At 38.7% G+C, this 26,541-nt stretch overlaps 1 protein-coding gene across 2 annotated transcripts; it reads right to left on the bottom strand.

The window, feature by feature from the left end:
* On the bottom strand, window positions 1-26,541 carry LOC118834887 (zinc finger protein 2 homolog). Of its 2 annotated transcripts, XM_036742323.1 has the most exons (7): window positions 26,452-26,541; window positions 25,225-25,265; window positions 22,923-23,406; window positions 19,816-19,904; window positions 10,708-10,834; window positions 10,061-10,156; window positions 1-2,041 (listed from the first exon to the last, which is right to left on the bottom strand). In XM_036742323.1, exons 3-7 carry the CDS (start codon window positions 23,299-23,301, stop codon window positions 156-158), a joined length of 2,577 nt encoding a protein of 858 aa, XP_036598218.1. In that variant the 5' UTR covers window positions 23,302-23,406; window positions 25,225-25,265; window positions 26,452-26,541; the 3' UTR covers window positions 1-155. The 2 variants fall into 2 exon arrangements, with proteins under 2 accessions (XP_036598218.1, XP_036598219.1); XM_036742324.1 differs by lacking the exon at window positions 26,452-26,541 and having other exon boundaries at window positions 43-2,041; window positions 25,225-25,507.

Raw genomic sequence — 26,541 nt, forward strand, 5'->3', positions numbered from 1 at the left:
AAGCAAAGTATTATAATTTATTTAATTTGTAATTTACTTGAATTTATATTTATTAAATGCCTACGATGTACGAGCATTCCTCTTACGTGAAGTAACAAGTGCTCTGGGTAAAGGCTTTTCCATATACATTACACTTAGAGTGATTTGACTCCATTTTAACTAAGTTGATGTTGTATAAGTTGTGTCTTCCGGCTAAAAGCTTTCCCACATTCAATACATTTATAGGATTTCTCTCCAGAATGAATTCTCTGATGTTGAGTAAGGTTTGTCTCCGGGGTGAATACTTTCCCACAATCATTATATTTACAAGATTTCTTTCCAGGATGAATACTCTGATGTCTAGCAAGTCTTTTTTGCTGCGCAAAGGATTTTCCACATTCCTTACACTTAAATGGTTTTGCTCCACCACACTGATGTTGAACAAAGTATGTCCTCCCACCAAAAGCTTTCCCACACTGAATACATTTGTAGGATTTCTCTCCAGAATGAATTCTCTGATGTTCACTAAGGCATGTCCTCTTAGTGAAGACTTGCTCACATTCACGACACTTAAAAGTTTTCTCTACAAAATGAATTTTCTGATGCCTAGAAAGGTTTGTCTTCAGGTTAAAAGCTTTTCCACAAACATTACATATATAAGGTTTCTCTCCAGAATGAATTCTCTGATGTTGAGTAAGGTTTGCCTTATGGGTAAAGGCCTTCCCACAATCATTACATGTATATAGTTTCTCCACAGAATGAATTCTCTCATGTTCAGTCAGGTAAGCCTTCCGGGTAAAGACTCTCTCACAGTTATTACATTTATAGGATTTCTCTCTAGAATGAATTTTTGGATGCTGAGGAAGTTTAGGCTCCTGAGAGATAACTTTTCTACAACCATTACGTTTAAAAAATTCTTCTCCAAGATGACATACCTGATGTTGAGAAAGTTGTGTCTTTATAGTGAAGACCTTCCCACAATCATTACACTTATAGAATTTCTCTACAGAATGAATTTTCTGATGTCGAGAAAGGTTTGTTTTTAGAGAAAAGGCTTTTCCACATTCATTACATTTATGGGATTTCTCTCCAGAATGAATTTTCAGATGTTGAGAAAGGTTTGTCCTCAAGGTGAAGATTTTCCCACAATCGTTACATGTGTAGAATTTCTTTCCAAAATGAATTATTTGATGAATATTAAGCTGTGAACTCTGTATGAAGGCATTTCCACATTCATAACACTTAAATAGTTTGTCTCCACTATGAGTAAACTGATGTTGAGTAAGGTGTGCCATCTTGGTGAAGGCTTTGCCACATTCATTACATTTATAAGGTTTCTCTCCAAAATGAATTTGCTGATGCTCAATAAGGTTTTCCTGTTTGTCATAGGTTTTTCCACATTCATTACACTTATGTAATTTCTCTCCAGAATGATTAGCATAATGAAGATTAAGCTGTGAAATGTGGCTGAAAGTCTTCTCACACTTATTACATTTATAAGGTTTCTCTCTAGAAAGAATTCTCTGATGTTCAGAAAGGTTTGCCCATTTTTCAGAGCCTTTCCCACATTCATTATACTTATGGAACTTCTCTTCAGAATCACTAGCATAATGCACATTACGCTGTGATATCTGGCTGAAGGCTTTCCCCAATTCTTTATACTTCAATCTATATTTCCCTATGTAGATTCTTTGACATTTATTTGGTTTTGAATGATCTTTGAAGGTCTTTCCATGCATATCATTGTTATAAAGACTGTTTACTCTCTGTTGTGTAGTTAGGGTTGACCTTACAACAAAACATCCTCCAAACTGATTAATTTCAGAGTCTCTCACTTTATTTACAGTTTCTTCATGTGTGGTCATTACTTGTTTCAAATGTGCTTCCTGGTGGTCCTGCTGCCTTTCTGGTGAGCCTTGACATTCCAAGGTTTCACTGCCCATTTCAGGATCCAAGGAACTATGCTTTGTAGTTTTTTCCATTATTGTCCCCTGGGATGATTCTTCCACAGTACATTCCAACTTTGGATCTGACTTTTTGGCTTCAGGTTCAATGTCCTTGTCTGAAAGAAATTTAAAAATATAAATGTCACATTAGCTAGAAGAGAGAAAATTGCTGTCATGATAATGGAATAACAAAAAAAAAATCTCTTGAAATAACTCATATTCCACAGCCCCTTTAATAGCAACAAATATTTTCCTCACAGAATCACTGTGAGGTATATATTATGAGTTTTTATCCTTGTACCCAGGAAAACAAAAAGACATAATTTTGATTGGGCTGGGACAGCACTGAAACAACACTCTGAACTGCAACAGAGTTCAGCCAGGTAACTGAGAAACAAAGATTACTGGGACAGGATAAGTATATGGCTGTATGTCATTTCACAAAGACTGAGGGAAAGAGCCTAGCATCTATGTGGAGCCAGTCCTATCCTCCCAGACATCATTTGGGGCAGAGACTGAAGCCATAAAATGGTGAATTATCCAGTGAGGGAGGAGGCTGACACAGCTGTTAGGTCCAGCATTCAGGGAAACCACAATCAAAGGAAGAGGAGTCATAAAGTAAGTGATAAGGACTATAGGGGGAAAAAAGACTGAAATTACCAAAAATCTCAGGAAGAAAACTCTAATTAAAGACCCTGAGCATAAGCAGATAAGCCAGCAAGGAAGATATTAATAACAGAAGAGAAAAACTTGAAACTATGGTGGCAAGTTTTACTACAGGAACAAAAATGAGAATAACTAATTAGAAATGCATATAGAGAAGTAAAGAATGAATGATTTAGAAGAGAAGCAAAAAGAAAACATGATCAGCATACAAGCAACACATATTCCACTGAAAGAAAGGATATGTAAAGACAACTTAAGAATTATAGGTATCCAAGCATACAAGTAAAAAAACTTGAATACCATAATGCAAGAAATAATACTAGAAAACTACCCAGAACTTACAAACACAGAAAACTTCACCCTTGCACTCTATTATACTGTACTTTTCATACAACTATTATATTAAATTACAGCATTAATTTCACCTAGTCATAATACAATACCCTTATACTTTACCTATGAATTCATCATAACTCCTTAATTAAAAATAAAATGGGCTGACTCAGGAGGCTGCAGGTTCCTCTTCATGAAGAATATTCAAGCAAGGCTGGATTACAGGCAATAGCCATGTTATAGAAAGGATTCCTGTTCAAGTATAAATTGAAATAAATGTTCTGTGATTCTGCTTAAGATTCCTGGACTTAAGTAGGAGAAACCAGTGATGACTTTTAAATGCAGCTTTCATAATATAATATAGGTTTCAGAATTTAAAGAAAAGAAAGTGACCAAAAGAAAGTCACCTAACTTCTGAGCATTGGTGTCCTCATTTGTAAAATGAAACAGTTGGAGCTGGCCTTTAAGATCCCTTACAACTCTAAATCTATGATCCTAGGATTGAATGTGGAGGGTTTTGAGGCACTGGGCACATATTACTTGTTGATAAGGAAAACATACGAAATAGCAATCCAACTGGGCTTCACCTCTTTTCAAAAAATCTGGAAAGTTTTGAGAAGGGGATGCCAGAGTAACATTTTTAAAATGTTTTCTCCCTAACTTACTGTAATGACAATTTAGATTTGAACCTGCTTACATCAGAGGAAGCCTGGGTTATATGTAGTAGGAGGAGCTTGCTGGGAGGAAAAGCAAAGTGTGTCACAGAAAATGCAGAGAGAGAGCAGTTGGAACTGAAGGAGAGAGCAGACATGGTGGCTGTGCTGTGAGTTTGTGGGAAGGCCCCAGAAGGGGGGTGGAAGGTTATGTCATGGTGAGGCTCTATGCTATGATGTTTTAAGTTCCTTGCTCTTATGATAAAATGGGTATACTGGTTTGAGTAGTTGGTTGCTGCTTAGATGAGCTGGACTTAGTGGTTATGGGATCTGGTCCTTTGGTATGTGAATAAATGTTTTACTTCTACCTTCTATATGGAGAGTCTCTCATAGTTTGCAATACAGAACTACATAGGCATATTCACAACTATCATTGATGTTGTGTTTACTGCCTTGCTAATACAGTTAGCATCACAAATAGGGTCTCAAGGTATAAGGTCTCTATTTGGAGGTAGAAGATCTTTAGAGGGAAAAATGGCTATCCCAGGATAGAAGGAGGTACCTTACTCCTCCCTAGCAAGGGAATGGGCTAAAGGCACTGGTTTGTGTGAAAACTGGGAAGAGAAGCTAGAGGGGAGAACCTAGAGATTTGGAGAACTGCCCACAGCACTCTCTAGGAAAGGCTGGATTTTACTCACATCATATCATATATATGAAAAGCGTTAACAAATTGTTAAGGGACAGAACTCAGATTAGAGAAATGTCTAGCTCAAATGAGAATATTTCTTTTCCACAGCAAGATGGCTAATCTCAGGCGGCAGAAGAACAGATTATGGTTCAGAAATCAACTGACTTTGCTATTAATTTGGCTGGAAGAAAGAGGAAGCCAAGGACATCAAAAGCGCATAAGCTCAGCCCAGGTCGATTCTAGCTGTCAGTCTGGTTGCCATGGTGACAGGGGAAGAGAGTCAGGAGAGAATGATACAACATTGGAAGGTGACACATGAAACATTACTTTGTGGAATATGCTCCTGAACCGGAAAGCGATACAGTAACAAACCAGGCTCCTCAGACAGACGTGTGCTCCATACGTGTACAGGAGGCAAGAAACCCAAGATACAGTGTTCAGAAAGGTTTGGGAGGATTTTACACAGCAGGAAATCACAGATAGCTTGAGTAAGGTTTACCCAAGGAATGGGAGAATAGTTATTATCTTGGATTGTGAGAATCAGTGATGAAGGGTCTGAAGGAGTATCTGTGCAGGTGTGGATTGTATGAAACTCATAAGCATTAGTTAGAATCTTTTTGTAGAGCAAGGTTTTAGGGATTATCATCTGCAAGGGGGTAATTGGACAATTAGCCTGTTAGCTTTAGCAGCTAAAGGATGTAACAAAGAAAATACAACTGATTCTATGTCCTCCAGTGCAGATAGACCCTGGTATTCACTTAGGAACTGTATGAGAAAGTTAAAGGAGGAGGCAATGAAGAATGCTATTAGGATGGGAAATGCCGATGCATACTACGATACTCACTTGGGAGTCTCTCATAGAAATTTGGCAGTTAAGACAGCTCCTCCTGCTTATAAACATCTAATTCTGACTCTGCTAATTAGGGAGGTAGGGTACCCGCTTTCAGAGGTGCTGGTAAGATTTCTCTAGTCTCTTAAGTCACTTAACTGTGAAAAGATAAATTTCCTCTAGAGAAAATAGTGAATAATAGTTAGTGGAGACCAAGTCAGAATAGAGGGACAAGAAAGGCAATGTTTTCTGCTCTACTGACAGCAGGGGTAGATTTTGAAAGAATAGATGGTATTCCAACTAATGAGCTATACAAAATGTATTGAGATAAGGGTCTTAATAGCAGATGGAATAGAGAAGAATTGCCCCTACAAATCCTACAGATTTGAACCATTGTATCCAAGTAAGTCACACCTTCAGGGAGACTAGGAAGCAGGCCGAGGCCCAGCTCAGACTAAAGAAACACACACATGGGATTACAGACACCGTATTAATCTGACCATATATTGAAAAAATGGATCAAATACTATAACTAGGGCATAGACTGACATCGGGGCAGAGACCACGTTGATTTATGGAAATCCTGGCAAGTTTAGGCATGGAACTCCTATTATGATCACAGGATGAGGAGGGGCTGAAATACCAGCCAGCCAAGTCAAACTAATGATGAAAATTGGACAATTGCCTAAGAAAGAATATACCGTGGTCATTGTACCCATTCCTGAATAGGTATATTGAGAGGTATGACCCTGAATTTACATGAAGGGAAATATCAATTTGCAGTAAGGAAGACAGGAATTAATACAGTTTGAGTGGGAAAAGTAAAAATGGAGCCAATCACTTTACCTGAACCTTCTAAAGTAATTACTTTGAAGCAGTATCATGTGCCAGGTGGGCAAGATGAAATTGCCAGTACTATAAAGAATAATGTTGAAGCAGGAGTGTTGGTACTTACAACCACTAGATGGAATAACCCTGTATGGCCAGTACAAAAGTCAGATGGAACTCAGAGAATCGCAGTGGATTATAGACAATTGAATAAAGTGACTCTTCCCTTGTATGCTGCTGTTCCAGATACTGTTACCTTAATAGAAAGGATCCAGAAATGTGATGGGACTTGGTATGCAGCTTTCTTTATGATCCCAATAGACTCTAAACAAACAGGACCAGTTTGCTTTTACATGGCAGTGCTGACAATATACTTTTACTCGACTGCCACAAGGATATCTGCATAGTCCAATTATTTGTCATAGGATTGTGGCTGAACATGTGGATGAATTAAAGTTACCTGGTGTACAGCTTACCTCACTACATGGATAATAATATGATACAGGGCGAAAACATAAAAGAAGTGGAGATTTTGACACTATTAATTGGGCATATAAAAAGCAAAGGATAGGAAATTAACCCTGCAAAGATTCATGGGCCAGTTTAAACTGTAAAATTATGGGGTATACAGTGGAATAAAGGATTGCGAGAAATTCTTCCACAAGCCCGAAAAAAGATTCAGGATTTTCCTGTCCCCACCAATGAGAAACAGGACTATTTGGATATTGGGGCACCTCATTCCACACTTAGGACAGATTTTGAAACGCTTATATAAAGTTACTAGGAAAAAGTATAAATTTGATTGGGGACTTGAGCAGAGCAAAACTTTTGAAGAAGCCAAGGCTGCTATATAATTGGCTCTGGACTTATGGTCTATGCGAAATGGACAGTGGAATTACAAGATGACTATGTAAACTGGAGGTTATGGCAAAAATAACAAAGTCAAAATGTACCCTTAGGATTTTGGTCTAGGAAACTACTTTCATCTTGAATACAATATACACCTTTTGAAAAGCAGATGTTAGCTGCATATTTGGCTTTGGTAGAGACTGAACAACTGACTCTGGACCATGAATTGATATTAAAGCCTGGAATCCTGATTATGACCTGGGTAATGACTACTCCAGCATCAGACAGAATTGGACATGTGCAAGAGGCTAGCATAATTAAATGGAAATGATATATTCAAAATAGATCAGAAACAGGCAAAAGTGGAGTTTCTGCTCTACATAAATCTATAGCCAGCATAGACACTGAGGGAAATGAGAAACCCCCTAAACCAAAGCAACAGTTGGTACAATACTTGGTAAAATGGAATGACAGATACGATGGACTAACTCAAGAAAAGAAGAAATATGCACGGTTCACTGATGAGACAGCAAAATATTTGAGCCATAAAAGACACTGGAAAGCAGTGGCCTATAACCCATGTATTAGGTGGACTTTGGAAAGTACTGGAATAGGTGGAAGTAGTCAATATGTTGAACTTATGGCAGTACAATCAAGCTATTAAAACAGAGTAAGGAGGACAGTGTCATACATTCATTGATTCATGGGCAGTAGCTAATGAGTTAGCCAAATGGATGCCAACGTGGAAAAATCAAAATTGGGAAATTCATGGTAAACAAGTTTGGGGCAAAGAATTATGGGAAGATATATAGGACATGTCTTTGGTTCCTAATTTGTCAGTTTTTTATGTAGATGCTCACGTAGCCCTCATTATGTCAGAACATGAATACAATGCACATGTTGATTGATTAGCAAAGATTGCTACTCAACATATTGTTCCTACCCTGGTATTGATCTGGTATTGATCTGGTATTAGCAAAATGGGTCCACCAAATGGCCAGCCATTTAGGGGCCCAGGCCACACAATAGTGGGTAGAAGATTGAGGTATCAGTATCTCTTGTTCACTGTTAAAGCAAGTAACAGAGGAAAGTCATATATGTCAGTTGGAAAAGGAACAGACTGCTCCTCAGGTAGTAACTGGAGAAATAGCAAGGGGAAAAGTTCCAACCTAGATTTGGCAGATAGATTATACTGGACCCCTACCCCAAGATAAAAGATGTAAAGTTACATGTACTTATGTTGACACCTATTCAGGTTTGCTAATGGCTTGTCCTGATAAGAATGCAACTCAGAAAAACATCTGTAAAACTCTAGACATCATAAGTTTATATTATGGAACACCAATGCAAATCCAAAGTAACAAGGGGCCACATTTCAAAGGTAATGAAATGAAGAGATAGTATATGTTAAACAATATAGAGTGGATATATCACATTCCGTATTATCCACAAGCATCTGGGTTAATTGAAAGAGTGAATGTATCATTGAAAGAAGAGTTAAGGAAGTTAAGTTCTAATGATTCGTATCAACATTGGAAGGATAATTTGTTCACTGCTTTACATAATTTGAATAGACCACTGGGAGGAAGTACACCTCTAGCCAGGATGGCCCCAAATCTGCAAACAGAAAACAACAAACACACAAGATTCCAAATACCGAGCATTGGACTGTGGGGCAAGATGTTCCCGTACCGTATCCAGGAACACCTGGCTCGACAGGAAAAGAATTTACGTTGTTTAGAGGACATAAGAAAAATCTCTACTGGGATAAGTATGACAATCCCTAAGAATCATTTTGGATGGATATTACCTAAATCAGGATTAGCAGCTCAAGGAATACATGTATTGGCTGGAGTGATAGATTTTAATTATCAAGAAGAAATTATTGTGACACTCCAGAATTTGGGTAAAGAACCTATATAGTTTTGTAAAAATGACAGAATAGTTCAGGTGATTATTATTTCTTGGGAAACAATACCCCATGTGAAAACTGACCCTCCTTCGTAAATTATCATCAGAGGGGCTGAAGGGTTTGGTTCTACAGACAGAATAAAATTGGGTACTAAAGTATGGGTAAAATGAAAGCCAGATGATGTTCCAAAGGCTGCAGAAATTATAGCACATGAGGATAATACTGTTAACAGTTGCTTATCCGGAAGAAAATGATTATGAAACTGTATCCTTGACTCATGTATTCTATTGTGAATGAGGCTATGATTGTTTTCATATTTGTTTTTGGCTTTGTCTGTTAAATTTGTTGTGAGATTTGTTTCCAGTAGGCTTAGTACCATCCACCTGCAGATGCCTGATTGCTTAAGCTGGATGTCACCCTATGATGTGTTCAGATGTTATCTCTGGACCTGTCCATGACTGTGATGTGTCACCCCGGGACTTGATGATCGCGATGTGTCACCTGTGGCCTGATGACCATGATGTGTCATCCCTGGAACTGGTGTTTACTGATTTCCAGATGCTAGCTTGCTAAAGAACTGACCTCTAGAATAGGACTCTTGACCTCTTGGGGCATGGACAGCTCTATGTCCAATTTCAGCAGGAAAAGCTATGGAGGATGAGACCTCCTCCTCTTACCCCAAGACTTTGAGCCCCATTTGTTTGAGGAGAGAATGATGACATTGTTTTATATACCTATTTTGTGTTATCCCTGTCATACTGTTATAAAGTTCTGTTGACACTAGTAATCCCAAAACTCCTATTGCCCTATGTAATGAATAAGAAAGATCTTGGGGCCGAATTTAATGACAATTTAGATTTGAAGATCTTTCCCACCCATTAATCTGCTTACATCACAGGAAGCCTGGGTCACATGTGGTGGCAGGAGCTTTCTGGGAAGAAAATGAAAGTGTGTCACAAGAAATGCAGAGAGAGAGCAATTAGAACTGAGAGAGAAAGCAGATGTGGCTGTGCTGTGAGTGAGTTTTGGGGAAGTCCCTAGCAGGGGGGTGGAAAGTTATGCGATAGTGAGGCTCTATGCTGTGACATTGTTTTATGTTCCTTGATGTTATGCTAAAGTAGGTTTACTGGTTTGGGGAGTTGATTGCTGCTTGGATGAGCTGGACTTACTGGTTATGGGATCTCGTCCTCTGGTGTGTGAATAAATGTTTTACTACTTCTACCTTCTATATGGAGAGTCTCTCATAAGTTTGCAATACAGAACTACATATGCATATTCACAATTATTGTTGATATTGTGTTTATCGCCTTGCTAATACACACCGTCTGGGCAGAATCTGGTTATAAATTCCCATTTGATAGGTTTTCATTCACTTACATGGATAGGTGCCTCTTGGGGCTTCACTCTTCAACAACCATGGCACTTCTCCATTCTCCAACTGGGAGATCACATCTGATTTAGAAACTGAAAGTCCTATACATGGAAAAGAAAAGCAAAAGGGACACTCAACAAGAGGAAAGAGTCATTTCAGAATATGACCCAAATAGTTACGGAAGACAAAATTTGCCAAGGAGACTCAAAGCGTACTTCAAAAGATTTTAGAAGCATACCCAGTAATGGATTTTTAAAAGTTATATAGAAAAGGAACATACAGTTGATTTCAGTTCAGAAACACACTTAAGTCCTTATTCACAGGAGAGCACAAATCTCCCATTCCTAAAGGAATCTGCACTAGGATCCTGGCAGAAAATCTTGGACACAGATGATTGGAAAAGGATATTATAAGGGATAGCAATGGGGAAAGGAAATTACTCCATTTTTAGTTCTACAAGGTAAAGATCTTTAGCCAGGGAAGAATGAAAAGAAAGATCCTGTGGACTGACTGAAAATGAATTAAAAATTTCTGATTTCTGTACACCAACACAAAATTGAGCTAAGTATTTCTGACATTATATAGGTTTTAATAATCGGTGAAGCAAAAACATCCTAAAGTGAACACTGGGAGTCAGAAGGGAAATATTTACCAATAAAGGCCAAGTTGCTATAGTTTTCCATCAGCACATCTCTACAGAGGTCTTGCTGACCAGAGTCCAATTGTGCCCACTCTTCGCAAGTGAAGTCTGGAGTCACATCCTGGAATGTAATGGTTTCCTGAAAAAGCAAACACATTTCTGCTTGCTTGGTATAAGCTCCATTACAATACTAGCAAATGAAGCTGGAAGCAGTAGAGAAATGAATAGGGGACATAATAAGTAACAGACATTTTAACCTGCAGACTGAAACTGAATCATTTGTCTATCTATACTGTCCACAATTTTATTTAACTCTTTATGGAAAACAAGAAAGAAGAATATGACACAGCCTATACTTTTAAGGAACTTGGAATTTTTTTAAACCAATGAACCCTGTTAACCAATAGGAACCTACCTTTCATAATAAGTTGATGATAATAAGCTTGTTTTGCTGAAGGATCCTCAGGTGCACATAGCAGACAATGCTATTAACTTGGTGGAAAATTAATTCATGCTTTCCTTCCAAAAATCCATAAGGCCACCAATTTAACAAAACTCATCCTAACATGTATTTGGCTAATATCAATCATATCATTTTATGATATTATATGATGAGAGCAATCATCCTTCAAATATTAATTTCCAATTGAATACAATGTAGCAATTATACTCAACTATGAAAGATTACTTATTTGTTCATTTTTCAATAAAAATATAAGTCTCAGATATTTTCTAATTAGAAAAATTTTCTCATTATGTATTTATTAAAACCTACTAAGTGCCAACTCTCTGCTATGGGGAAAAGATACAAGCATAGGAAAAAACTGTCCCTTCCAGGAATATACTTGGGAATTTTAAAAATCAGAGATAATAAATGCAAAAGATATACAATAAAAAATAAGAAGTAACTGGGGGGGATGAGTGTGAAGAGTACTAATAATTAGGGAGACTAGGGAAGGCATACTATAGAAAGTAGCACTTAAGCTGAAATTTGAATGCATCTACAAATTTTTTGAAACTGTAAGTGATAAATGAGAATATTTCAGTCATGGAAAGTAGCCTGTGAAAAGATATGCAGGTATGAGACAGAATTTAACAAAAGTAACAGAACAAAAGGCCAATTTGGCTAAAATATAAAGGTTTCATATTTGATACCCATTATTTAGGTTTTGATTTTCCATTCGTATTTATATACTGTGAAGCCTAGGTCATAAACTGAGAAAGGTTGAGATAGTCTAGGAAGGAGCATGGCCAAGATGGTCCAGTAGGGATGACAAAGGTTTGTGTTCTACATGTGGAGGTGATCAAGGTGGTATAAGACCTTGTGAACTAGAGAAGATGAAGGGAGGGAGGAAAAGGAAGAGAAGGAAACAAGCATTTATATAGCACCTACTATGTGCCAGACATTATGGTAAATGCTTTACAAGTATTATCTCATTTGATCAGGAACGCTAAGTAGAGGGGGCTCCACAACCCGGCATTTGGACCAGACACAAGTGTGTTCTAAAAATAGGAATCAAGGAAGGTGTTTAAAACAGTATACTGTTTAAGATGGTAGAAAATCAGACAGGTGGTCATTTTTTGGTATTGGGTGATTGACTCTGACCAACCAGAGAAGGACAATGTGGCAGAGGCTGGAAGTGTGATCAAGAAGGACAAGCAAAAATTATTATTAGGGATGATAAGACCAGAGAGACTGACTGACGAATAAAAATGCATATACTATGAGTACCCAGGAATAGATGACTAGAGGAGCTCGCCCTCAGAGGAATTCTGAAGGGTAGAGAAGAGTCAAAGGCAGCTAGAAACGAGACACTAAGGCAGCTGTTCAGAACCTGAACCAAAACCTGAGACTGGGTAGCAGAAATGTGAACTGAGCACTTTAACTCCTAGCTCAGTAGGATAAAGAGATACTACTAATTCTTACCAACAAATGAGCATCTGATTCGAAGTTTCTTCAATGATAGGACTGGATTAGCTACTGTAATATTTTTAAGTATCTCTGTTAAAATGTTTCAGTCAGGTATTTTCTACAGAAAGCATCTAGCTAGTCTAATGTTCAACCATCTGCCTTGGTCACAACCAAGGGAATCTTTGGGGAAAAAAAGAAAATCCTCATGATAATAATTGTAATTATAATAGTGCTCAAATGGTTCTGGGATCTCATCTGTTTGGACATTCCCTCTAACAATGCAGATCACAATCCATCCATACCGGGCTATCTCCTAAGACTCTTGTCTATGTCCTCACATAAGCTCATCACCGAGGGTCCACCCAAAGCATTAGGGGATTTTTCTTCCCTTTTCCCTGACATTTTAAGGATACTATGGAACACTCAAGCTGTCTAGCTCATATTTATATGTAATGCTTTAAGGTTTGCAAAATGCTTTACATGTGGAAACTCTAGTACTACTCACATAACTCAGGGATGTCAAAGGGAAAGGGTGGAAAGGGGGGGACTATTCTTCATTTGCTTCGAGTCATTACCTAATCCACAAAAACAAATTGAAAAATTTCTTGGAAATTTTAACTACTAAAAAGTCACTAGGTACCCCTTTTTTCTTCAGAAATCAGGTTGAATACTACCAGGTAAGTTAAAGTTACATTTCCAAGAATACTGCTTGGAGTAATTTTCACTCTATGCAGCCTCAAAACCTATGGATTTCCTTACCTGTTCCCTATTTTCAGAGTTTAAAAAAAAACAGACTCCTTTTCAAAAAAGCTAGCAATATGTGAAATTTGTGCAGAGTAACTGTCTAAAGAGTGTAGACCCCCGAGAAAATCTTTTTACATGATGCACAACGTGAATGGAAGATTGACAGCATCGATGCTGAACTGAGGCTTCCTGAGGCAGAGGGGGCTCCCAATTCACTCTTCGTTCAAGAGAAAGTCAATTCAGAGTATGGGAGGGACGTGGCCCAGGAATGGGGATAAGCAGACCAATCTATTCCTAAGTCTGACATAGCTCTGTAGTAAGCCTATAGACATAGCTGTGATTACAACATATTCTACTCTGCCATTGCTAGTCTGAAAAGTTAGAAATCCTAGAGTTGACTTTGACCCTTCTCTACCCTTTCATTCCTTGTCTTCCCCCAAAAACTTAAAATGTTATCCACTGCCCCCTGAACAAAATTCAAACTGCTCAACAGTATTTAATACTCTCTTCAAACCTAGCTCCCACTATTTAATAAAAATCTTTTACTCTAACCGGGAAACTATATTCACACTGGCTATTATAGATTACATGTTCCTTATCTTCTCTGTGTTCATTTTATTCTTTTAACTTAAAATCTATTTCCCTCTCCTTTCCAGTAAAACATAATCATTTTTTCATAATCTACTTCTTATACTGCAACCCACTCTTGATCTGTCCTAATAGCACTTCCTTTCTGGATTATGCATTATGGGATTTAGTTATGTACTATCTTTCACTTATTTCCTGTGGTCTTCTCATTACAATGAGGCTATAATTTCTTTGATTCCAAGGACTGTTTTTATATTTCCTTTATCTCTATCAGAGTGACTGCCACTACAATAAACACATAATAGATATAAATGAAAGTTGGGGAGAGAAGAAAAGACACAGCAAAATAAGAAAATATTCCCTTTGGGTCCAATTTAACGGAAGAAAACAACAGAAGTCTGAAACATTTAAATCACATGACCAACAAGATGAAGATATTTTCTGGGATTCCTACATGCAGAACCTCTCCAAAAGAGAAACTATCTGCCAAAGACAGAGAAACTTCATCAATTTCCATGGTCTAGGACATCCAGAATCCAAAAGAAGATTAAAAAAATAAGGCTGCAGAAGTTTTCTTAGGCAGTTTGCTGAGGAAACAACCAAACAGCCACTGTTGTGTCAGCACTCCAGGCTGCAGAACCAGCTGACTACAACAGACAAGTCTTGCTACAGCAACAGCATTCTTTGTTGCAAAAGATCTGTTGGTGGGACACATGCTTAAGTTAGAAAAAGATATCAACTTCATACTCCACAAAACTCTTCCTCCCAGAGCCTCAGAGATCCAAATCAACCTGTAGCATCACATGGTAGCTCTCTGCTGATGCTGGACCAGAGTACTGAAGAACAGAGGAAGCAGAACAGGACACTGAGACAAGACATTCATAAAAGTGGCAGGGAGGGGCATGGGAGAATTCCACTAAGCCTAAGGGAAAGAGCTCAATGTCTAGCTGAGCCAGTTCTAAAAGTCACTTGGGGCAGACACCTAGGCTGGTAAACTGTGAATTGCCCAGTGTGAGAGGAGGCTGAGATACTTGAAAATCCAGGGAAATCACTACAGAGGGGAGGGAGTCAAAAAGTGAGCAACAGAAGAAAACAAGGAGGAAAAAAACCCAATGATATTACCAAAGATTTCAAGAAAAAGAAAACTCAAAGACCTTGAATGTAGGCATATAAATCAACAGACAAAACATTAACAGCAGAAGGATGAACAAATGCTACAAAACATCCAACGTTTGATGAGACAGAGGACTCTGTGGAATTTGAGGAGAACATGGAACCACAACACACAGTTCTGAGTGGTTTAAAAGAGAAATGAGAATTATGAGAGCAGAATTACTGACTTGCTCAACAAAAATAATGGGCAGAATAGCAAAACTTAAATCTGCGATGGCAAGTCTCAGCGAAGAAAACAAAAGAGAGAAAAATTAATTAGGAATACAAATATACAGAAGTGAGGGACAATCTAGAAGAAGAGAAGCAAAGAAAAAATAACATTAAAAGATAATATGCTTTCCACCCAAGCAAAACATACTGACCTCAAAGACAAGATGTATATAGACAATGTAAGGATCATAGGTCTCCCAGAATACCACAAGACAAAAAAGCTTCAACACTATAATGCAAGAAGTAATACAAGAAAACTGCCCTTTTGAGCACAGAAAATAAAATACCAATTAAAAGAATTAATAGATCCCTCCACGAAAAAAAAAAGGCTGCCAACTCAAAGGCACATAGCTGACATATTTAACAATTCAGTTCAGAAACAAGTTTTACAAGCCATCAGGGAAAAGGCTATCAAAATCAAAGAAAAGGAAATTCAAATAGTACAAAACTATTCTGCACCCACCAGAAAATGTAGGAGGGAAATGGAATAATGTGCTCCAAAGAACAATGAAGCTCATGATGCAGGCCTAAAATAAGCACAAAAGAGGAAATATTAAAAATTAGAGGAGAAATAGATAAATTAGAAACAAAAACACATAAACCTTTATAAAAAACTAAAATCTGGTACTTTGAAAATACTAATAAAATTCATCAACCTTTAGCTAGTGTCATTAAAAAGAAGGGGGTTATTAAATTAATAAAATAGTAAATGAGCAAAGTGAAATCACAACAAAAATAGAAGAAATAAAAAGAATAATCATAAAGTATTATGCACAGGTTGGGGTAATGAAACTGAAAACAAAAAGAAAGAAGTAGACCAATAAAAAGTACCCAAAATATCAGATCATCAGAAAAAGATCTTAAATAACCCAATCTCAGAGGAGGAAATAGAACTGTGATGTATAAAAAGTTCAAGAGATGTAGTTTCTGGGTAGTTAATCATTTTGTTAATCTTAGTAGCGTACAATTAATAAAATGGGTTAGTGACACTCTCAAATGCCAAAGACCCCTCATGGAACCCACTCAACACTTAGATGCCCTTGGAAAAGTGGATGTTCCTGAGGGTGGTAACTGATTCTGACTGGTTAACAAGTAGTGAGAATGAATGAGGTAGACCTATTCTAATGAGGAGCTGGGGGTACTGACTCTGATCATGTTATTTACTTCCAAATCATCCCCAGCCTTGAGCAATCTACCCCATTTCTCAAAGCTGCCCCAGTGGAATACAATGGCTAGAATTCACCTTAGATTAAATTCTTTGTAAAGTTTTCTAACTGGGTAAAGCAACAACTCCAACTAGATAAGATAGTTTAGGTGGGGTAAATTTTAACAATAATTTGTTATTTAATAATCATTTCTCTCAAATCTAACTGTAAAGGAACTATGAAAGATAAAAAATCTCAGTCCTGATGGATCCACAGAATTCCATCAAACTTTTAAAAAAACACTTAGTACCCAGACTTCACAAATTACTCTTAAAAATTGAGAAAGAAAGCAGAATTCTTTTATGAGACAAATAAAATCCTAATACCAAACCCAGGGAAAGATAAAACACAGAAGGAAAATTATAGGCCAATATTATTAATGAATATTGATTCAAAAAATTTTAAACAAAAATCTGTCAAACAGATTACAACAATTTATCCAAGAAATTATTCATTATGACCAAGGAGATTCAATGCTAGGGATGCAAGAATGGTTCAATACTAGGAAAACAATCAACATAATTAATCATATTAAAAACCAAAACATCAAAAATCATATGATCATTTCAATAGATTCAGAAAAAGCCTTTGACAAAGTATAGCACTCTTTTATGCTAAAAATCCTACACAGTACAGGTATAGAGAGACTTTTTTTTTTAAATATCATAAAAAGCATCCATCTAAAACCAAAAGCAAGCATCATATGCAATGGAAATACATTAAAACCTTTGCTTCAGGAGTGAAGCAAAGATGCCCACTCTCCCACTATTATTTGACATAGTTTTGGAAATTCCAGCAAGATCAATAAGAGAAAGAAACTAAAGCCATAAAGATAATAGGAAGACACTTTCAAAACATCTCTATGGTATAATTGAAAAATCCTAGGGAATCAGCAAAGATACTAATTGAGACAATTAGAAGCTTCAGCAAAGTCACCGGCTACAAAATAAAACCTCAAAAACCAAAAGCACTTCTGTATAATAATAACAAAAACTAAGAGTAGGGAGCAAGGCTTACACTAATAGTCTGGATCTTCACCCCTAACAATAAGGGACCCAGCAGGAACACAAGCATCATTTGAAAAATCTGCCAGGAGGAGCTCTAGGGCTGTCTCCTTCCTGATAATAAGCCTCTGTGAGGGAATAAAATGCCCAGATTGCAACAGCACAAATGCTGACAGGACATGAGAAGAAGGCCCCTTAAAACTTGTTGGGAATAAGTGTTCTCGGTCCTTCTGTGCGGGACCCGGCCCCTCCATTACGCCCCACCCTGTAACTTTCCTTGCAAGGGTAACAGACAATTATGGTAGTCAGTATTTCCAGGTGCCTCTCCTTCCTTGAAGAATCTGAAACCACTGGCAAGTTTAGCCAGATCACCAAGAAGCAAAAATAGAAAGGCAAATACCATTACAAATAACTACAAAATGCATAAAATATGAGGGTCAACCTAGAAAAGCACACAAAAGACTTGTATAGATTCAGTTACAAAGTGCTTCTTAAAGAAATAAAGAACTTAAATAGCAAAAGGAATATAAAGTACTCATGGCTAGGCTGTTCCAATATAATAAAAATGTCAATTCTATCAAAGTGAATTAACACTTTTAATGCTATACCAAACAAACTTCCAAGAGGAAACTCTATAGAATTAAAAATAATTACAAAATGCATCTGGAAAAATAAAAGACTAGAATATCAAGGGAACTGATGTAAAGAAAGCACTTTCAGATCTCAAACCATATTAAAAATCAGCGATAATCAAAACTACATGGTATTTATAAAAAAAAAAGAGCAATAAATAAGGAACACACTAGAAAGGGGAGAATCAGCAACCACAGAACTCAAAAACATAGTGTTTTGACAAAACAGAAAACACAAATAACCCAAGAAAAAACTCCATTAAAAAAAAAAACTCTAAAAGCTGCTAGGAAAACCAAAAAGTAGTCTGGCAGAAATTAGATTTAGGCCAATACCTCATACCACATTTCATAATACATCATAAATGGATATGTGACCTTAATATAAAGGATCATACTTTTAAAAAATTAGAAGGGAAAACAATCACAGCTCTCACAGCTCTGGGTAGGACACATATTCTTAACCAAATGAAAGAGGCAATTACAAAAGATAAAATATATAACTTTGATTACATGAAACTGAAAAGCTTCTGTGCAGACAAAAGTAATGCATCAAGGATAAAAATGGAAGTGGTTGAATGGGGAAAAAATCTTTGTATCGAATTTCTCTGATAAGAGTTTGGTATCCAATGTATATAAACAGTGCTTAGTACAGTGCCTGGCACACAGTAGGAGTTTAATAAATGTTTATTGATGAGCAATAAAAATATAACATTAAAAGTTATCTCTTAATAAATAAGTGGTCAAAAAATATGAACAGACAGTTCTCAAAAGAACTGCTAAGCATTCACAACCACATGAGAATACTCCAAACCATTAATAAGAGAAATGAAAATCAAAACAACTCAGGTGTCATCTCCCAACCTGTCAACTGGCAATGACAAAAAAAATGGCCACAGCCAATGTTGGTTGTGGAATGATAGGCACACTAATACATTGTTGGTGGTGCTATTAAATGGTACAACCATTTTGGAAAGCAATTTGGAATTGTGCAAATAGACTAAAATGTTCATACTCTTTGAACCATTATTACTGGGCTATACACCAAGGAAATCAATATAAAGAGAATCCCCATAAATTCCAAAATATTTATAGTGGCACTTCTTGTGATAGCCAAGAATTGGAAACAAAGTGGATACCTACTGATTCAGGAATGGCCAAATTGTTAAATGAAGTATGTGATGAATACAAAGAAGCATGGAAAGATCAAGAATTGATGCAGAGTGAAGTAAGCAGAACCAAGAAAACAACATACATAATTACAACAATGTAAACAGAAAGAACCACCACACACCAAAATCAAAAGTGAATCCAACAAAATTATAAAGATCAAATATCAAACAAGGAGACATGAAAGAACACTCCCAAACCACAGGTCCACAGTTATTATACCATGATTTCAGATTCTTCCAATACATTGAATAGTGGTGCTAATTTTTTTTCTCTTCAAAAAATACTATATATAATATGAGATGGTTCTCTTGGAATAATTATAAATGATGTAGGAAACAAATAATATCAATAAAAAATTATTTGAAAAAAAAAAGAAAACAACAGGAATTTGCATCTCTAGACAGGCCTATCCTGCAAAGAAAAGCCATAGGTCAAAAGGATAGAAAAGTATCCATACTGAGACAAAGGATATTTCAACTCACCTGAAATTTGGCTTTTGGTAACACAGAAGATATTCCCACCTTCTCTGTGCTTCCCTCTTGGAGAAAAGAAGAATCCTGAGAAATCAGAGCTAGGTAGACAAAAGGATGGAAAAATAATCAGTGACTAGGATATAACAAATTCAAAGCAAATGGTATTGTCACATAGGGCCTTGACTCTATGTCCCTGTGGTAACAGCAGGTCTTTAAGGACTGGTCTACTGAAATAGCCTTTCTAAGACCTACACTATTGCAATAATCTTTTCCTGACTAAATTCTCTCCCCACTTAATCATCTTTCAGTCAGCTATCAATTTGATCTTCCTAAAGTACAGCTGACCATGTCACCCCTCACTTCCTATTTGATAAACTCCAGTGGTTCCCTCAAATCTCTAAGATAAAATTGTAAATTCTGCTTTGCTTTTAAAACTCTTCATAATCCAGACCTTTTCTAGCTTTCCAGTGTTCTTATATTTTATTCCCTCTACATACTCTATAATACAGTGACTGGCCTTCTTGCTGTTGCTCACCTGAGACTAGGCATCTCCCAACTCTTGGCATTTTCACATACTGTTTCACATAACGGAATGCTCTCCCTCCTCATCTCCACCTTCAGATTTCCCTGACTTCCTTCAAGTCTCACCTTAAATCCCCACCTTCTGTAAGAATCCCCTTTAATGCTAGTTCCTTTCCTCTGAGATCATCTCCAATATATCCTGTACATATCTTTTTGTATACAGTTGTTTGCAATCTATCTCCCCAATTAGACAGTGAATTCTTGTTTTTGTCTTCCTGTAGTCTCCCCAGCACTAAGCTGAATACATGGTACTGAATAAACAAGCACTGAATAAATGCTGGTCGACTTGATTAAGGAGAGAATGACAGTTTGAAAATCAAGACCATTCCATCTCCAATTTGATAGAATCAATCAGTTTACTGAAAAAACTGCTTCCCAGAAAACATAGTACTTTCCATTTATAGCACAGCAAGTAACATCTTGTGATAACAGCACAATCTAGGGGTGAGGAGACCTGGGATCAAGATCGAGCTTAATCACTTCCTAGCTGTATAAACCCAAGTCAATTGATCATCCTACACCTTAGTTTTTCTCATTAGTAAAAGTGGGCTAGTCACATCTGCTTCACTTATCTCACAGGCAATTAAAGGATTAAAAAGCATGGTAAATGTAAGTTTTTATTGCTGAACACTATCATTACCCATTCCCTTGTACCAGACCACTGTCAGCCTTATCTGCCTAAGAGTCTATCCAACTCTATTCTTCGTCCCACCATGCCTTCTTGAAGCTTCATTCTATTTTTAACATATTAAGCCTCATGTTAAACTTAATTTCATGCCCTATCCACATCTTTGAAATCACAGAAACTTCTTTCCAAAAGACCCTGCATCCCTGGTCATCCATACTTGTACTAGACGCATCTTCTCTCATTTTCCCTGTCCCCTGACACAATGGGTCAGGAAGATGAGAAGCCATGTTTCTTACTTCTCACTGACACTTCCAGACACTCCTACTATGCTCGTTCTGTAACATCTCCTCTTCTGAGTTTCGCTCTTTCCAGAGATACCACCATGTCCATTCTGGTCACCATTACTGCAATGGGTCAGGTTCTCCACCCTTCTTTCTCAAGGAGTTCAGTGCCTGGTTCACAGTCTTCCTCTCTTTTCCAACTTATGTTCTTATACTTAGTGACTTTATTCACACGTTGATGCTCTCTCAGTTACCTTTGCTTACTAGTTTACCCACCTCAACAACTCCTATGATCGAAATCCTCACTCAACCACAGACACACACTGGTAGTCAGGTCCTTGGTGGCACCATCATTCAGAGGTGTTCTCCCTCCATAAACCATAACTCTGAAATTCCTCTTCCTCTTCTTCTGTATCACCCAGTGCCTCACTCCTTCTGTCTCTATTCTCCAACCTCACCCCTTCCTGTCATTCTTATCTCGCCTTTATTCACAGGATTACTTTATCCCTGTTTTGGTCTCATTTTCTTCCCCTTAAGAGCTTGACTATTTAGCTAGCAGTTTTCTGTCCTTGATCCTTGAGTCTCATGTCCCACTCTCCTACTGCCACTCAACTGTTCCCAAACCCAGCCCTGGACTATTTTCCCCATTTGCCTTCCTAGCTCCTACTGCAGTGCTTTTGTATGCCAAAAGAATTCAAACAACAATCCTGACTAGGTCAACTAAAAATGTGTCATTAAATCTGAACTCAACCTTCATTGCTACAGACATAGCCTTTTATTCTTACCTAACAATTTACTATCACACTCCCCATAGAGATTATTCCAAACCTCTCCTCTTTTCAAAACACCTAAGCCACTCCCCACTTCTTAACAGAGGAGCTTGCCTCATAATTCCCAGAAAAAAATGGAGGCCATCTGTCCCTGGTTTCTTCTTTGTTTCACATTTCAAATCTCCTCAAAAGAATGTATCTCCCATTCTCTCCTCCTTTGCTCCAATTTCAAGGGATAATCTGGCCCTTCCCCTTGCCAACTTGAATCCCTAAAAAACCTTCACATAACCCTCAAATTATTGCTCTGTAGCTTTCCTCCTATTGACAGTGAAATTCCTAGAAAAAGTTGTCTATTCCAATTGCTACCTTGAAGTCTGGCTTCCATCCCCACCACTTGACAAAAATTGCTCTTCACTGATAATTTTTTTTTTTTGCTAAATTCAATAAATTTTTTTTTCAATAAAAATCTCTTTACTGCCAATTCCAATGGACTTTTCTCAGTCTTCACCCTTCTTGACCTCCTTATGCAGTATTTAACAATGGCAACCACCTCTTCTGGGATATTTTCTTACCTGGATTTTTGTGTCACTTCTATTGCACTGTTCTCCTACTTAATTAACTGATCCTTCTCAGTTTCCACCTAAGGCACATGCAAGTATGACCACAGGTCTCTGTCCTGACCCCCCTTGTTTTTTTTTTTGCTTTATACTTTCTCTCAGTGATATCTGCTTCCTCAACCCTATCCGTCCAGAGAACATCTCCTCTCCAAGGGCCCCTCTATCTGTGTTGTCTATTTTGCCCACTTATACCCTGAAGAGACTTTGTTCTCTCCCTCTATCCTTCTGCAGGTCTCACCTTCCTCCTCAAGCATTTGAGTCAAATCCTCCACCAAAGTGATTGCCTCCTCAGTGTTCTCTGGATGCTGTGACTTCACCCAAATTCTGATCTCACTGGGCAAGATGGTCAGGAATTGCTCCAGCACCAGGAGCTCCAGGATCTGCTCCTTTGTGTGAATCTCTGGCCTCAGCCACTGAAGGCAGAGTTCCCAAAGCTGATTCACAGCCTCCCGGGGTCCAGCTCTCTCTGGGTATGGAAAACATCTGAAGCTCTGGCGAGATGCTTCAGGGTTAAATGCTTTTCTTCGTAAGGTGGTTACCTGTTCCCTCAAATCATCTCTATTTTGTTTATGTTGAGGGCTCAGAGACATGGTCATTACATTATTCAGGGCTGGCATCTCTCCATCTAGGATTGATACCACAGACTTCAAATCTACCTTCTCACTCGAGACCAAGTTCTCTTCAGATTTAGGCTGGTCATCTACACACAATCCTGAAGTTTGCTGCGGGCAGAGATATATCATAGTTAGCTGGTGGGACCAAGATTCATCAGTCACCCCACCTTTATCTACACCCCACCCTTATCTACAAAGGGTCTTTGGGGCAGGCACAGTGGATAAGAGCTTGGGCTGGAGTCAGAAAGATAAGAATTCAAATCCTGCCTTAGACACTTACTAGCCATGTGACCTTCAGCGGGCCACTTAGAACCTCTGCCTCAGTTTGCCTCATTCAAATGAGGATGTTAATGTAAAATGAGGATGTTAACAGCACCTACTTCCCAGGGTTATTCTGAGAATTGAATGATAATAATTGTAAAGAGCTTGGCACAGTGCCTGGCACATAGTAAGTATTATATAAATGAACTATTATTATTATTACTATGGAGATAATGTTAAGTGATCGTGGACATAAAAATGGCCCAGAAAGTAATTAGTAGCCGACAGTGGAATATGGCTGTTAAGGAAGGTATTAAGCTCAAAGCATTGGTTCAAGTACACACAGTAACACCTAGTTATAATGTTTTTTAATTTGCAAAAGAGTTTTCCTTAACCTGTGATACATGATAGGTACAAGCCTATTATTTGCATTGTAGAGGTGAAGAAAATGGAAATCACTTAGATTAACCAACTTACCCAAGGCCATACAAAAAAGTAACAGAACCAGTTCTTGAACAAAGATCAACGTTATTTACACTAAAACTGTTACCTCTCTGTAGAAATAAATACATAACAGATAGGAAAGAACTTCTCTTTCTGACCCCATCCAAGCCACTCAAAATTGAAAAATATGAATCTGCCATCGGACCTTATACATTCATGGCACATAGCATGCCATGAATGCCAACTTTGTCACCGTTTGTCGAATGTCATTTGAAACAGATGTGTCAAAAATGGCAGCAAACAGTTCTGAATCAATGACTCCGTAACTGGAACAAAATGCATTTATTTACAAGATATCAAACTAAACCAATTTTTGTTTTTGAAGGGTGTGAGAAAACACTGCTAGAAAGATTTAATTGTTCTGCTTAATAACCGCATTAGTACACTGTTGTGCTGAGAGCGAGTGAGACACGCCACAGAGTATAAGTTTTAAATGGAGAATTTATTAGCCAGCAACCATTTGGGGTTCAACCCAAATCAGAATGGCCCGAGTAGAGCTGAAAAAGTTGTATTTATAGAAAACACAAGGTGCAGTGGTTAATTATCTCTTGAAATTTACATACGTTATTTTAGCAGACTCAGCAAGCCTGTGTTATTTCACTTTTTATGACCATGCTACAAGAAGAGGAACTTCCTTAATGGAATACATTGTAAATACAATAAATCAGATAGCTGACAAAGTGTCAACTAAATTACAGCCCAGGATCTCTGTGTCCAATTCGCCATTATCATCCCACAACATGTTCATAAAATACTAAGATAAGGTAAAGTCATATAATTCAAGATAATGTCTAGGGCTGAGGCTTTCATCCTTAACAGCCATAGACAGACCAAGGGATGCTCCAGCTGGGTTTGTTGACACAAGACAGAACCATCTCTGACCGGCTCAGGAAACAAAGAGATTGCTAGCATCAAGCTTTTCCTCTGGTTAATTAGTCTACATTCCTTTGAACAGTCACAGGGCCCAAGGACATTTGCTAACCTCCAAACAGCAAGACTGAGTCCATTTTTCTTATGCAAACTGGGGTTTTTAGTTAGGGGCTGGGGCAGGGGTCTCCTTAGCAATAACTGATTTCTCCAGTACCACAACACCAAGATGCTAACCTTGCTGTCAATAACAACTAAGAAAGCTAGTATTTGGAGAAAGCAGTCCTCTCTTACCAGAAATACCTACTGCCATCGGGGCTCCCAAGGAAACAGCCCTGTGGGAAAAAAGAAAATCGATCTTTCAATTATTTTAAGACCAGCATCTAGTCCCAAAATTCACATTAAAGTCAGTCCATCAATAAGCATTTTGTTGAACCGATTACAGGGCAGGCGTTCTGATAAGAACTCGGAATTTAAAGAAAGGCAATGCAAAAACAGTCTCTCTTCTTAGGGAGCTCCCATTCCAAAGGAGAAGGCATGAACAAGGTGAGGACAGCCAGCAGCTTGAGGGGTATCAGGAGAGGCTGGATTAAGGTGGAATTTGAAGTGAGTCTTTACGGAAACTGGGGAAAGCAAAGGGGGGCGGGGGGTGGGGGAGGGAGGGCATTCCGGGCAGTGAAGAGGTGAGGAGATTGGCTGTAAAGTGTTAAGGAGGCTGGACGTTAAGCATGGTGTGGACAGCAGACCAGGATGGCGTGAGGAGAGAACAGACTGCACTGTTCAGTGGTGTTTGGTTCTGTGACCCTGTGAACCACACTGTCCGCGGGGTTTTCTGAGCAAGGATACTGGAGTGGTTTGCCATTTCCTTCCCCAACGGCAAACAGGGGTTAAGTGCCTTGCCCAGGGTCACACAGCTAGTACGTGTCTAAGGCAGCATTTGAATTCGGGTCTTCCTGACTCTAGGGCCAGCTCTAACCACCGAACCACCTAGCTGCCTCCGAATAAAGTGTAAAACACCAACTACGAAGAGTACGAGGGCAGCCTCACACAGACTACCCGGGCGCTCGTCTGATGCAAACTCCCCACGTGGGGGAAGAGGGGGACGTAACACGACCGGCTCCGGAGAACGCGCCAGAACACGGTCAGGGCGGGGCGGCCCGGCCTGTGAAGGGCTTGAGAGGCCGGGCACAGGGCTTCATATTGGATCCCGGAGCAGCGGGGGCCACGGGGGTTCATTGGGGGCCACGGGGGTTCATTGGGGGCGGGGACCCGAGAGGGGCGGAGGAAACATTCGGAGCCGCACCCACCGAAGAAAACACTAACGGGAGGTTCAATTCCATTCCTCAAAGGACGGAAAGTCCCGTTTTCCTGACACTCTAAAGAGCCGGAAGGAAAATGTACGGCGGGCGGTGCCTGGGGGGGCGGGGGAGGGGGGGGTCACGCGGTCCCCGCCCGGAGCCGCCGAATCTGCCTTCCTCTGACAACCCCAAGTCCCCCCCTTCCCCCTCTCTTCTCTCTGACCTCTCCTCCGGCACACCAGGCCAGCGCCTCTCTCTCCCCCCAGGGAGGGGAGGTCTCGGGCAGAGCCCGGGAGCCGTCCTAGGAAAACAC

The sequence above is a fragment of the Trichosurus vulpecula genome, chromosome 1 (genome assembly GCF_011100635.1).
Source record: "Trichosurus vulpecula isolate mTriVul1 chromosome 1, mTriVul1.pri, whole genome shotgun sequence".
NCBI lineage: Eukaryota > Metazoa > Chordata > Mammalia > Diprotodontia > Phalangeridae > Trichosurus > Trichosurus vulpecula.

Bases quoted from the DNA above. Each gene is read 5' to 3' on its own strand.
- LOC118834887 (XM_036742323.1), bottom strand. From the start codon at position 23,301: ATGCCAGCCCTGAATAATGTAATGACCATGTCTCTGAGCCCTCAACAT. The intron at 19,905-22,922 runs GTGAGACCTGCA...TTGTCTACCTAG, and splicing joins TCAAATGCTTGAGGAGGAAG to CTCTGATTTCTCAGGATTCT. The intron at 2,042-10,060 runs GTAAGTGAATGA...AATTTCTTTCAG, and splicing joins CCCAAGAGGCACCTATCCAT to ACAAGGACATTGAACCTGAA.